Source organism: Pipistrellus hanaki (assembly GCF_964339955.1).
Source record: "Pipistrellus hanaki genome assembly, chromosome: X".
NCBI lineage: Eukaryota > Metazoa > Chordata > Mammalia > Chiroptera > Vespertilionidae > Pipistrellus > Pipistrellus hanaki.
Window position 1 is genome coordinate 75,724,055 of NC_140524.1, and position 15,635 is coordinate 75,739,689.

At 39.1% G+C, this 15,635-nt stretch overlaps 1 protein-coding gene across 1 annotated transcript in view; it reads left to right on the forward strand.

Annotated features, from left to right (window-relative positions):
* ATP7A (ATPase copper transporting alpha) overlaps nt 1-15,635 on the forward strand; it is a 127,380-nt gene that overhangs the window by 52,664 nt on the left and 59,081 nt on the right. The window contains exons 3-4 of the mRNA XM_084869424.1: nt 7,966-8,458; nt 8,948-9,673. Coding sequence (XP_084725550.1) covers nt 7,966-8,458; nt 8,948-9,673 — 1,219 coding nt within the window. The remainder of the gene's footprint in view (nt 1-7,965; nt 8,459-8,947; nt 9,674-15,635) is intronic.

Sequence of the window (15,635 nt, forward strand, 5' to 3'; positions counted from 1 at the left end):
GTGTCCCTCAGCCCAGGCTGTGCTCTCTCCAATCTGTGACTCCTCGAGGGATGCCCAACTGCCTATTTAGGCCTGATCTCACCATTTAGGTCCTCCCCTGCAGGCCTGGTCATCCCCAACTTCCCTCCGCTGGTGGCCTGGTTGCTCCCAACTGCCCTCCCCTGCTGACCTGGTCATGCCCAATTGCCCTCCCCTGCTGGCCATCTTGTGTCTACATGGGAACAGCTATCTTTGACCACATGGGAGCAGCTATCTTTTGTGTTGGAGTGACAGTCAGTTTGCATATTACTATTTTATTAGATATATATTCCCTTTTCATATGGACTCATGCTATACATATTGTTCTGCATCTTTCTTTTTTCATTTAGCAAATACATCTTAGATATCGCTCCAAATGAGCATATAGAGATCAATCTTTTGCTTTTTATTTGGAACTTTTTTGTTTCTTTACTTTTGCTAAGGCAAATGACAGTGCATTGAACATTCCTTTTTAAAAAACACTGCGCTAGGGTACTATAAGAATTTTGCTTAATATAAATTCCTAGGTAGTAATCATCTATCCATGGAGATTCAGAATCAGTTATTAGGTTTAGGTTTCTGGTTTCTGATTTAGTTTTCTGGTTTAATTGAACTTTATTATAAATATCAAAGGAAGGTCTAATCCAAAATAAAAATCTAGCACTGGAAGAATGGTGTAAAGATAGACTTTCACGATTTCCTTTTTATAACTTTACTTTTTTATAATGAATAATCATACATTAGTTGTATAATATTTGACGTAAATTATTAGCAATAAAATTCTAACAAAGCAATCAGTTTATAGATAATTTAATTCATGAAAATCAGTGCTACAACTTAAAAAGAGTAACAAAATCTGTGTCTTTTTCATTTTAAAATAGTTTTTGAATTTTTATATTGGTTTTGGGCTAACCCTTTATTGAGATTGGTCAAAAAGTACCGTATTTTTCGGACCATAAGACGCACTTTTTTCCCCCCAGAAGTGGGGGGAAAAAGTCCCTGCGTCTTATGGTCCAAATATAGCCTACACATATACTGTAAAAAAAAAGTTTTTTTACTTGCCCGGCTCTGTGTGGTCTCTGTGTGCTTGCCCGGCTCTAAAATGGTTCTAAATGCTGCTGTTTACTTTACAGGGTTGATTACATGTGTTTATGACTGTGATGTTGGGTTTTAATGCACATAAAATATTTTAGGACACTATTTGTTTCAGAATCTTTTTTTCTTCATTTCCCTTCTCTAAAAACTGGTGCGTCTTATGGTCCGGTGCGTCTTATGGTCCGAAAAATACGGTATGTGTTAATAGAGCTTGATGTTTTACTTTATGACATTTTAATTTTTAATATTCTATACTGAAGCATCAAAGTAAAGCATTACTTGATATACACACATTTTTTTTCAACAAACAATAGAATTTGTATTGAGATATGTATAATATAAATGGGATTCCTACTTGTATTAAAATAGTTTTTAGTTGAGTCAAAAATATATTGTACATGGTGAATCAAACACTAGAAATTCAAGATAATTGATGAATCATTTCACTTTTCTAACTTCAGTTTCTGTAATCCTTTCAAGCTCTCAGAAGCCTCTGACTACCTTTATATTAAGTTGTTATGAAAATCTAAGAAAGTGGGATTTAAATCAGTTGAAGACTTCTACACTAACTGTGCTGTAGAATGCTAATCTGAATTTATTATGATGATTTATACTATAAACTAGAGGCCCGGTGCATGAAATTTATGCACAGGTTGGGGGGGATGTCTCCTCAGCCCAGCCTGTACCCTCTCCAATCTGGGACCCCTTGGGGGATGTCCGACTGCTGGTTTAGGCCCGATTCCTCTCACAATCCTGGACTGCTGGCTCCTAATCGCTCACCTGCCTGCCTGTCTGGTCTCCCCTAACTGTCACCCCTGCCAGCCTGATTGCCCTCACTGCCTATGCATGGCAGCCTGATTGCCCCTAACTTCCCCCTGCTGTCCTGGTCGTCCCTAAGTGCCCCCAGCTGTCATCCTGGTCACCCTTAACTGTCCCCCCCTTGTCAGCCTGGTTGCCTCTTACTGTCCCCCCCTACCTGCCTGGTCACCCCTAACTGCTCCCCCCACTGGCCTGATCACCCCTCACTGCCTCTGTGTGCCGACCTGATCTCCCCTAACTGCCCCCCTGCTTGCCCGGTAGCCCCTAACTGCCCCCCATTGGTGGCCAGGTCACTCCTACTTGCCCCCCCCCACCAGCCTGGTCGCCCCATGTAGCCTGTTGTTCAGTCGTTTGGTCGTCCCTCACTAACCACCTTGTTTGCCTGGTTATAGGCAGCCATCTTGTGAGGGTGTGAAGGTCAATTTGTATATTACCTGTTTATTATATGAGATTAATTCCTAGGGGGATATAAAGGCATTTCAGTGTGCTAAAACTTTCACCATGAACCTTTCCCAGAGTGATTTTTAAAATGGGAAAGTTTTAGAATATACCAATTGTCAATCCTGATAAAAAGCCAAAGAAATACATTTTTAAAATCATATCTCTTAAAAAATATTTTTATTGATTTCAGAGAGAGAGAGAGAGAGAGAGAGAGAGAGAGAGAGATATCAACAATGAGAGAGAAACATTGATCAGCTGCTTCCTGCCTGGCTCCTATTGGGGATCGAGCCTGGAACCTGGGCATGTGCCCTGACTAGGAGTAGAACTGTGACCTCCTGTTTCATGGGTTGACACTCAACCATGACACTCAACTGAGCCACAACAGCCGGCTCTCTGACATTCCCTGAGGAGTCCCTTGGCCTGGCCTGCACCCTCTTGCAATCTGGGACCCCTCAGGGAATGTTAGAGAGCCGGCTCCTGTAGTTCAAGGATCGGTGCTTTGGGCCTCTAGTATGCATATAAGATCTTTGGTTAATCTCTTCCTGCCCTCTCCCCTCCTCGCTTCCCTCTGAGATTCATCAATCTGTTCCATGTTTCCATGCCTGTGTGTTGAGTGTCTGCGCCCTGGTGGTCAGTGCAGGTCATAGCTATCAGTTGAATGGCTGAACGGTCTAATGATCACTTAGGCTTTTATATATATGAATGAGAGTGAATACAAAAGAGAGAAATGTACTAATGACAACCCAAGAAGTGGTAGTGATATAGTTTTTAGCTTTTATAGAAAACTAGAGACCCAGTGCACAAATTTGTGCACCAGTGGGGTCCCCTCAGCTTGGCCTGTGGGATCAGGCTGAAACTGGCTCTCCGACATCCCCTGAGGGGTTCTGGATTGCAAGAGGGCACAGGCCAGGCTGAAGAGCCCCACCAGTGCACAACTGGGCCGGGGAGGGATGCAGGAGGTTGGCCAGCCGGGGAGGAACCAAGGGAGGGCTTCTGGGTGTGTCTAGCCTCTCTTGCTCAGTCCCAATCGGCTGGACCCCAGCAGCAAGCTAACCTACCAGAGAATATGCCCCCTCGTGGTCAGTTCATGTAATAGCGACTGGTTGACTGGTTGACTGTCTGCCCCTGGAGGTCAGTGCATGTCATAGCGAGTGGTTGAGTGGCCTTAGCATATCATTAGCATATTATGCTTTGATTGGCTGAATGGACAACTGAGCACTTAGCATATTAGACTTTTATTATATAGTATTAGATCTAAAAGGGATTATCTGGTCCAGTCCCTCAAGATATTGCAGCTGTTCAAATTAGGGTGATTTCTCCAAAGTTCTAGATTTCATCTTGCTTGAAAATAGCTGATACAGACTTTCTATATTTGTGCAAATTATACATAAATCATATGCAGATAAAGTATACTATGCCTGAATTTCATATTTTAGACATTTCAGTAGATAAAGAACTCCTCACACATTAAAATAATGGATCTTTGCAATCTGTGTGGACAGTTAGCATTCTCTATATCACTATTAATGCTATTGAGGGCACAGAGAACATTTAATTTCTTTTCTACTCTTCCACTCGTCCCTTCATCTAAATACAGTGACTAGTCCTCCCCCTGGAGTCCTTTCTATGAACCACATTCATAATTTGCAGATTGTTGTATGTTTATTTTCTTTCTTCTTCTTTTTTTTTTTAAATATTTTATTGATTTTTTACAGAGAGGAAGGGAGAGGGATAGAGAGCTAGAAACATAGATGAGAGAGAAACATCAATCAGCTGCCTCCTGCACATACTGGGGATGTGCCCACAACCAATGTACATGCCCTTGACCGGAATCAAACCTGGGACCCTTCAGTCCATAGGCTGACTCTCTATCCACTGAGCCAAACCGGTTAGGGGTATATGTTTATTTTCAAAGGAACTATTAATATAATAGGAAAATTATTCCTCTGAAAATAAAAAGAACAGCTTTGATCCCTAATGAAAAGTCCTGAGAAAAAGACAAGCTGAACTTTGGAACAATGTGGGGAATAAGCAGAGGTGGTTTTTGTGGGTGGTGATCATATGAAAGGAGAGCTAGACAGAACCAGAATCAGACTGCTACAAGCAATTTTTGACTCTGTGGAGTCTGAACCTGTTTTGTTCACTACTGTATACCTAGCTGCTAGCACAGTGCCAGGCATATAATAAGCATGCAGTCAATATTTGTTGAATAAATAAATGCTATTTTAGCTTCCTGCTCAAGGATTTGGCATCCAGAACAGTTTTGTGATAATCATTACATAAATTTCCTCTTAATAAAAAAGGAATTGCATGTTTTTGTTTCCTTTGAGATCTTAGGCTTGAAAAGTCTCTTTGATATCTAACATTCAGAGGAAAAGTTAAGTGCTATTACTGGAAAAGGAAACAAGGGAAACATTTTTGTGTGTAAGTGTGGTTGCTTGTTTTAAAACACACATGTAAAAATTAGTGAATAAGGAAATGTTTTCCAATCTGCAGCATGAAAAAAACAGGGTAATAAAACTTTTTAGATAGCATTTTATATATACAGTTTCTTTATTTCCTTACATCTTTTTATCAATAGAAGATAGGCTGAAGCAGTAAAAAGTGCAGAAAAACATCTAGTGACAAAGTAAATTTTGCTTTTAAAAAATCAGTTTTGAGAATAATTTCTCATTGGGTATGTTGACAAATTGACATTTTTAGGGGGAAAATTAGCTCAAGGGGTGGGAGGATGATGAAGAGGTTTAAAGGTAGACAATAAAAATGTGTGGTGATAGAAGGAGACTAAACTTTGGGTGGTGAGAGCACACGATGAAATATACAGATGATGTAGTATTATAAAGTTGCACACCTGAAACCTATATAATGATATTAACTGATGTTACTCCACTAATTTAATTAAAAAATAAAAAAATTAAAAATCTCAAAACCAGGACTTCTTTAATAGATATCAGATATAATGTATTTAATCCTAAAAGGAAAAGAATCCCCCTTCCTTTTTTAAAATTTTAGTACTTTATCAGAAAGATTAGTACCTAGAGTGATACTGTCCAATGGAACTTTCTGTAATGATGGAAATGTGCTACATCTAAACTGTCCTTTGTGGTAGCTAATAGCTTCATTGGCCATTGAACTCTTAAAATATGGCTATTGAAACTGAGGAACTGAATTTTTAATCTTATTTAATATATATTTAAAATTATCATACAATAAAATCAACTTCTTTTTGTTGTACAGTACTATATTTTAAAAAAATTTGTTGAATTTTAGCACAATATAGATTCATTTAATTATCACCACAACCAGGATAGCACAGTCCCATCACCACCCAACACTCCCTTGTGCTGCCTCTTTATGGTCACTCTTTTTTATATATATTTTATTGATTTCCCACAGAGAGGAAGGGAGATGGATAGAGAGCTAGAAATGTTGATGAGAGAGAAACATCGACCAGCTGCCTTCTGCACACCCCCCACCGGGGATGTGCCCGCAACCAATGTACATGCCCTTTACCGGAATCGAACCTGGGACCTTTCAGTCCGCAGACCGACGCTCTATCCACTGAGCCAAACCGGTTTCGGCTATGGTCACTCTTTCCCCACCCCTCATCTGGTCTCTGTAATCCCCTTTAGCTTAAATGTTTAGGTTTTTAAAGTAATTTTTTAAATCAGAAAATCATTTGGACTCAGGCTGGTGATATTAGAGTTTAAAAGAGAATCTTTTTAAAGACACAATCTATTATGTTGAGGTATAATCCTTCTATTCCCACATTGCTGAGGGTTTTTATCAAGAAAGGGTGCTGGGTTTTGACAAATGCTTTTTCTATATCAGTTGATATGACTATGTGATTTTTGTTTCTCAATTTGTTTATGTGATATATCGCGTTTATTGATTTGCAGATATTGTACTATCAATGCATCCCTGGGATAAATCCTACTTGGTCATAGTGTATGATCTTTCTGATGTACTGCTGGATCTGATTTGCTAGAATTTTGTTGAGGATTTTGGCATCTATGTTCATGAGGGATATTGGCCTGTAATTCTCTTTCATTGTGTTGAGAAAATATATATTTTTATTGATTTCAGAGAGAGAGAGAGGGAGAGAGAGAGATAGAAACATCAATGATGAGAGAGAATCATTGATTCACTGCATCCTTCACATGCCCTACTGGGGATCAAGCCTGCAACCTGGGCATGTGTCCTTGACTGGAATTGAACCCAGAACCCTTCAGGCTGCAGGATGAGGTTCTAGACACTGATCCAAACTGGCTAGGGCTATTCTGAAGTGTTTTTCCCCCCATATATATATATCAATATATATATATATATATATATATATATATATATATATATATATATATATATATATATATATAAATTATTGATTTTAGAGAGGAAGGTAGAGGGAGAGAGATATAGAAACACCAATGTTGAGGGAGAAGCTAAAGGAGAGATAAAAATATGATATTAAAATAAGTGGAAGATTTAACTATATAACTATTATAGCTGATTTAAAATTAGATTTTCTACTCTGGCCGGGACCGGTTTGGCTCAATGGATAGAGCGTTGGCTTGGGGACTGAAGGGTGCCGGGTTCGAATCCGGTCAAGGGCATGTACCTTGGTTGCGGGCATATCCCCAGTAGGGGGTGTGCAAGAGGCAGCTGATCGATGACTCTCTCTCATCGATGTTTCTAACTCTCTATCTCTCTCCCTTCCTCTCTGTACAAAATCAATAAAATATATTTAAAAAAAAATAAAAAAATAAAATTAGATTTTCTACTCTGAATTACTTTAAAGCAGTTACTTAATTCTTCAGCCTGTCATCTTTCTCTACTTTTGTGCATCCATTTGAATTCCCTGTCTTCATATATCCTTGCTGATTTCTGTTTGTCTTACAACATTCTGGTATTATCACTGCTAAGAAGTCATGTTCTCAGGAATGAATGGCTGTCTATTTTCTCTCTTCTCTCTTCTAGTATTGTTTCCTGAGACTGTGTCATGCTCAGCTTTGTATCCTGAGAATCCCAGTTCTTGGCAAATATAATAAGTGCTTGATAAATATTAGTCGTTCAATGTTTTTACCTTTATATTATTCGCTGCTTTCCTATCTATTTACTCATCTGATCCTTATAACAACCTGGAAGACAATAGGGTATATTCTCATTTTTCAGATGATAGAACTAATGGGTATCGTTGGCTACTTGGTGAGAAGTGATAAAGGAACTCAAATCTTCTGATTTCCAACCCAGAGTACGTGTGTATGAGAGAGTGAGTGAATACATCATAAATTTTTGTAATATATCAGCCAAAGAGATGCACACAGTCACGATAGTAGGGTGTGTCTGTCTATGAGTATGTTTCAAAAGTATGATCAGTACCTGAGTCATGTACACTTCCATATAACTTTACCATTCCAATAGGTACACAAGACGTTTGTGTTTCTAAAGATAATAGTAGTGATGAGAAGTAGTATAGAAACTCCATTCGATTTTACTGTTTGTTTCATTTTTAAATGTTGTGTGCAATGATTGTTTTTTATGTTCTATGTCATGCAATTTAATTAAACTGACTTCTGAAATTTCCCTCCAAAGGTTTCACTGGAAGAAAAAACTGCAACTATTATTTATGACCCTAAACTACAGACTCCAAAGACCCTGCAGGAAGCTATTGATGACATGGGCTTTGATGCTATTCTTCACAATCCTAACCCTCTCCCTGTTGTAACCAACACTGTGCTTCTAAGTGCCATTGCTTCACCGACTCCTCTGCCATGGGACCATATCCAAAGTACATTGCTCAAGACCAAGGGTGTCACAGATATTAAAATTAACCCTCAGCTAAGAACTGCGGTGGTGACAATAATTCCTTCTTTAGTGAATGCCAATCAGATAATAGAGCTAGTTCCGGATCTCAGTTTAGACACTGGAACTCTGGAGAAAAAGTCAGGAACTTGTGAAGATTCTAGTATGGCTCAAGCAGGTGAAGTCATGCTGAAGATGAAAGTGGAAGGGATGACCTGCCATTCATGCACTAGCACCATTGAAGGAAAAATAGGGAAACTACAAGGTATTCAGCGAATTAAAGGTAATACATCTGGTGTTATTTGTTTGTTTTGTAAGGCTCGGTTTTCTGCTTGGCCTTTTCACTTTCTGCTTTCTTCTTAAGCATGGGATTTGAATCTGTGGGACTGGAATGCTTATTGCTTCATTGAAATCTGAGGTACAGTGTATTCCCAGGATTAATATCAGTAAAGCTAATGATTAAAAGTTACACGAGTCTTGAACTAGCAGAAAAGGCAGTTGGTGTGGTGATTCATTGAGTTCAGAGTTCTTAACAACTAATATTTCTACTCAGGCATGCAGAAACTTGGAGACTATAGATACAGTGGTCATATCTTTTACTTTTTTCCAGTATATGTCAATAACATTTTCTGAAAAGCAAATAATTGTTTTAACAAAGGATAATAACAACGAGAGAGAAACAATTCTGTGTGGTATTGATTTGGTCTACTGAATGTTTTCTGAAGTAGCCCAGGGTTAATTGAATTTAATTGTTTTTCTCTTTATTAATTAGTCTCCTTGGACAACCAAGAAGCTACTATTGTTTATCAACCTCATCTTATCACAGCAGAGGAAATAAAAAAGCAGATTGAAGCTGCGGGCTTTCCAGCATTCGTCAAAAAGCAGCCCAAGTACCTCAGATTGGGAAGTATTGATATAGAACGTCTAAAAAACACACCCGTCAAATTCTCAGAAGGATCACAGCAAAGGAGTCCATCATATACCAGTGATTCCACAGTAACTTTCATCATAGATGGCATGCATTGTAAATCATGTGTGTCAAATATTGAAAGCGCTTTATCTACACTCCAATATGTAAGCAGCATAGCGGTTTCTTTAGAGAATAGATCTGCTGTAGTAAAGTACAATGCAAGCTTAGTCACTCCAGAAACTCTGAGAAAAGCAATAGAGGCCATATCACCAGGACAATATAGAGTTAGTATTGTAAGTGGAGCGGAGAGTACCTCAAACTCTCCCTCCAGCTCATCTCTTCAAAAGATTCCTTTGAACATAGTTAGTCAGCCTTTGACTCAAGAAACCATGATAAACATTGATGGCATGACTTGTAATTCGTGTGTGCAGTCTATTGAGGGTGTCATATCAAAGAAGGCAGGTGTAAAATCCATACTAGTATCCCTTGCGAATGCCAATGGAACTGTTGAATATGATCCTCTACTAACCTCTCCAGAAACTTTGAGACAAGCTATAGAAGACATGGGATTTGATGCTACCTTGCCAGGTAATTTATCACCTTTTTCTTTTCTTTTTCATTTATTTACTCATTTTACTTTTTATTGAATTATTGGGGTGACATTGGTTTACAAAGTCAAACAGGTTTCAAGTGTACAACTCCACAAAATACCATCTGCACACAGCATTGGGTGCCCACTGCCCCAAGCAAAGTCTCTTTATGTCCCTGTTCCCTTCCCCGCATTGACTACCACACCTAGTCCCCTCTCCCTTTTCCCTCTATCACCATATTGTTGTCTGTGTCTATATGTTTTATATCTACAGCACGCACGCACCCCCCCCACACACACATATACGTACACTTTTCTGTGCTCAATCCCTTCACCTTCTTTCATACAGCTACCCAGTCCCGCTCCTCTCGGGTCTGTTCCATGTATCCAAGCTCCTGTTTCTATTTTGTTCATCAGTTTGTTTTGTTCATTAGATTCCACATATAAGTGAGATCATATGGTATTTGTCAGTCAGGAATTGTCCTGACTAATTTCACTTAACTTATTTATTTAAAATATATTTTATTGATTTTTTACAGAGAGGAAGAGAGAGGGTAGAGAGTTAGAAACACCGATGAGAGAGAAACATCGATCAGCTGCCTCCTGCTCATCCCCCACTGGGGATGTGCCCACAACCAAGGTACATGCTCCTGACCGGAATCAAACCCGGGACTTTTTAGTCCACAGGCAGACGCTCTATCCACTGAGCCAAACCGGTTTCGGCTCACTTAACTTATTACTGTCTGAGTCCATCTATGCTGTAGCAAAAGGTATGATTTCCTTTTAGTATTTCACTGTGTAAAAAACCACAGTTTTTTACCCTCTCATCTACTGCTGATCACCTGGGCTGTTTCTAGATCTTGGCTATTGTAAATAATGCTGCAATGAACATAGGGATGTATACTAGTATATTCTTTTGAATTAGTGTTCTAGGTTTTTTCAGAAATTCCCAGAAGTAGAATCACTGAATCAAAAGGCAGTTCCATTTTTAATTGTTTGAGGAAACTCTATACTGTTTTCCTCAATGGCTGCACCAATCTGAATTCTCACCAGTAGTACGTAAGAGTTCCCTTTTCTCCATATACTATCTAGCACATGTTGTTTATTAATTTATTGATGATAACCATTCTGACAGGTATGAGGTGATATCTCATTGTGATTTTAATTTGCATCTCTGATGTTGAGCATTTTTTCATGTGTATTGGTGGTCATCGCTATGTTCTCTTTCAAGAAGTGTCTATTCCTGTTCTTTGCCCATTTTTTAAATTGTCTTTTCTTCTTCTTGGTGTTGAGTAGTACAAGTTCTTTATGTATTTTAGAAATATATATATATATATATATATATATATATATATATATATCAGATGTATAATTGGCAAATATGTTCTCCCATTCAATGGGTTTCCTTTTTATTTTGTTGATGGTTTCTTTTGTTGTATAAAAGATTTTGTTTTATCTAGTCCCATTTTTAATATTTTCCTTTGTTTCCCTCTCCTGATTAGATATATTTGCAAAAATATTGCTAAAAGAAATGCCTGAAAATTTACTGCCTTTGTTTTCTTCTAGGATTTTTATGGTTTTTTGACTTACATTCAAATATTTAATCCATTTTGAATTTATTCTTGTGTATGGTGTAAGTTGGTGGTGCAGTTTATTTTTTGCAAGTATCTGTCAAATTTTGGCAACACTGAAGAGACTGTCTTTACCCCATTGTATGCTCTTGCCTCTCTTGCCAAATATTAATTGACCATAAAGTTCAACTTATTCTGGGCTCCCTATTCTGGTCAGTGGAACAGAATCTGAGGTTCTTATGCCAGTACCATGCTGTTTTGATTAATATAGCCTTGTACTATAGTTTGATATCAGGTAGTATGATACCTTTAACTTTATTCTTTTTTCCTCAAGATTGCTGAGGCTATTTGGAGTCTTTTTTGGTTCCATGTAAATGTTTGGAATATTTGTTCAAAATCTGTGAGGTATGCCATTGGTATTTTAATAGGAATTGCATTGAATCTGTAGATTGCTTTGAGTATGATGGACATTTTAATGATGTTATTTTTTCTTATCCATGGACAAGTTATATGCCTCTACTTATTTGTATATTCTCAGTTTCTTTCTTCAATATCTTATAATTTCCTGTGTACAGATCTTTTACCTCCGTGGCTAAATTTATTCCAAGGCACCTTATTTTTGTTGTTCTAGTAGTAAATGGGATTTTTATTTATTTATTTAATTAATTAATTAATTTATTTATTTTTGAGAGAGAGAGAGAGAGAGAGAGAGAGAGAGAGAGAGAGAGAGAGAGAAGGAAGGAAGGAAGGAAGGAAAAAAGGAAGGAAGGAAGGAAGGAAGGAAGGAAGGAAGGAAGGAAGGCAGGCAGATGGAGAGAGAAACATTGATCAGTTGCTTCCTATATGTGACTGATAAGGGATGGAACTTGCAACCTGGGTATGTGTCCTGACCAGGAATTGAACTCGCAACCCTTCGGTACATGGGATGATGCTCCAACTGAGCTACACCAGCTAGTGTGGATTCTTTTCTTAATTAATCTTTGTGTTAGTTCATTATTGGTGTATAAAAATGCCACCAATTACTGAATATTAATTTTGTATCCTGCTACTTTGCTGAATTCATTTATTATATCTAATAGTTTTTGGTAGAATCTTTAGGGGTTTTTACATACAAAATTATGGCATCTGTGAATAATAACAGTTTTACTTTCCCTTTTCCAATTTGGATGACTTTTATTTCTTCTTCTCTGATTGCTGTGGCTAGGACTTCCAGTACTATGATGAATAAAAGAGGTGAAAGTGTACATCCATGTCTTCTTCTTGATCTTAAGGGAATGCTTTTAGTTTTTGTCCATTGAGTATGATGTTGGCTGTGGGTTTGTCATATATGGCCTTTATTATTTTGAGGTATGATCCCTCTAGTCCCATTTTGCTGAGAGTTTCTATAAAAAAATGGGTGCTGGATTTTTATCTAATGTCTTTTTTGCATCAATTTACATGGTCTTACGATTTTTATTCTTCATTTTGATTATATGAAGTATGACGCTTACTGTTTTTTGGATATTGTACCAAACTTGCATCCCCAGAATAAATTCCACTTGGTTATGGTATATGATCTTTTTAAAAAAATATTTTTAAAATTGATTTTAGAGAGTAAGGGAGAGGAAGAGAGAGATAGAAACATCAATGATGAGGGAGAATCATCTATCGGCTGCTTCCTGCATTCCCCCCCCCCACTGGGGATTGAGCCTGCAGTCTGGGCATGTGTCCTCAACTGGAATGGAACCCAGGACCCTTAGGTCCACAGGCTGATGCTCTGTCCACTGAGCTAAACCAGCTAAGGCTGATCTTTTTAATGTTTTGCTGGATTTGGCTTGCTAATATTTTGTTGAGGACTTTAGCATCTATGTTCATCAGGGATAATGTTTTTTTTTTTTTTTTTCATTGTAGTGCCTTTATCTGGTATTGGAATTAGGATAAAACTGGCCTCGAAAAAAAGACCTTGATAGTCTTCCCTCCTCCTGAATTTTTTGGAATAGTTTGAGAAGGATAGGTGTTAGTTCTTTTTTGAATGTTTGATAAAATTTGACTATGAAATCATCCCACCCATCCAGGAGTTTTGTTTGCTATGAGTTTTTTTTTCAATTAATGCTTTGATTTTATTAGTTATAATTGGTCTGTTCCGTTTTTCTGATTCTTCCTGGCTTAAGTTTGGGAAGATTGTGTGTTTCTAGGAAATTATCCATTTCACGCAGGTTGTCCACCTTATTGTTATTATTAGTTATAATTGGCCTGTTCTGTTTTTTTCTGATTCTTCCTGGCTTAAGTTTGGGAAGATTGTGTGTTTCTAGGAATTTATCCATTTCACACACGTTGTCCAGCTTGTGGCCTCCCTCTGTGCGAGGTGACCAGTGGGGCAATCGGGGGATGGGGCCAGCCAGTAAGTAGCTGGTGCCAGCAAGTGGCTTGCCCCACCCCCCGATCATCCCTCTGCCACCGGTCACCACCGCCCCCCTCAATCGTGTCCCCTCCCTCTGCTGATACCTGCCTTGGCTGGCCTGGCACTGCCCGCTCACCAGCCCCGCCCCATCTCCCCGCCAACCAGTCGTTCTGCTGTTTGGTCAATTTGTGTACTAGGCTTTTATTATACAAAATATGGACACAGACAATAGAGTGGTAAAGGACTGGGGGGTAGGAGTAGAGTACAGGGGATCAATGGGGGAAAACAAACAAAGGGGACATCTGTAATACTTTCAACAATAAAGAAAAATAAATAAATAAATGAAATCTTGGTGGACTTTAAGGGAGAGATAACAACAATATAGTCATAATAGGGGGTTTTAACACCCACTGACATCAATGGATAGATCTTACAGACAAAAAAATCAATAAGGCAATAGTGACACTTCTCTCCTTTCCTGGGATAGTGTGGGCTGAACTTGCAGTGGAGATAGGAGTGATTCAACTTGCAGTCACATAACTTAGCCCCCTCCCATATAACTCCCAGACAAAAGCCTGCCTAAGAGACACTCCAAAAGTCCCAGTGTTCTGCAGTCCCCTCAGCATGACTGAACTCAGTAAGGCCTACAGCGTTGGGTGAGGGAACAGGTATGCACTCGAGGTGTGGAAGAATGATCCTCTTTCCAAAGTGACACAGTTTAATCATTGTCCGAGTTTGCACCAAAAGCTTCTCCAGAAAAAGAAAAAGAGCACTCCAAAGGTCTCAGCTCAGTGCAGTCAGTAGACCACTCTGTAGGACCTGAGCCTGGCAGAGTGGTATGGCCAGTAGCTTGAGGACTAGGCAGTGTTCTCCTCAGTTTGGTGCTGTAACAATAGGAGCGCTCGACTTGGGAAGTTGGTTTCTGGGTCTCTAGCAGACTATCTTCTCTCCCAGGCAGATTGAATCTCCACTGATTTGACCCAGCAGGTGCTATGTGGGTTCCTCTTCCCTTCCTTGTCACTCTGGGATGGGGATCCCTGCACTGGGTTGAGACCCATCACTTCTATGTGTAGGGAGTTTTGCAGCTGAGATATCCCTCTGGCTCTTCATCCCTACATGTGGGTGTGAGGGCCAGCCAGTTCTGCATTTCTGCCCTTCTTACTACCCTGTTTCCCCGAAAATAAGACAGTGTCTTATATTAATTTTTTCTCCCAAAGTTGCGCTAGGTCTTATTTTCAGGGGGTGTCTTATCTTTCCATGCGCTAGGTCTTATTTTCGGAGGATGTCTTATTTTCGGGGAAACACGGTAATTTCTATGTGGCTTCTATAAATCCTTGATTTTAGTATTTCAGTTCAGCTAGCTTTCATTTGGTTATTCACATTGATTGCTCTGTAATTTAGTTGTAAATCTGGTTTGGGGCCAGGAGCAAGTGAGTTTATCTTCCACCTACTTTGCAGCTATCTTAGTATCTTTATCACTTTTTCCTTTGATTTTCACAATGTTCTTTTATCTCCATTTTGCTGGTTCTTTTGTCTTTTATCAATGAGAAATGGGTATTGACCTGGTAATAGGCATTGTAATTCCACTTTTTAGAAATAAGTCCTATGGAGGTACGGATGTATGGATGTATATACAAGGATGCATAAGGGGAGAGAAACTAAGATGGTGGCATAGGTTAGCACCTAAACTGCTGCCTTGCACAACAATTTTAAAACTACAACAAAAAGACAGAATGGACACCCAGAACCATAGGAAAGCTGGCTGAGTGGAAATTCTACAACTAAAAGGAAAGAGAAAAGCTCACAGAGAATCAGAGGAGCTGCAAAGGGCTGAAGTATGGAGATAAGCGCGCAGAGAGAAAGGGCGGCTTTGTGCTTGGCTGGCTTTCTCTGGTGGGAAGGAGAAGGAAGCTCCCTACTGCACTGAATCGCAGTTCCGACTGCATGAACCCCAGTTCCAGGCAAGACCCTGTGGACCTAGGCTCATATGGGGGGAGTCTGGACTGTCAG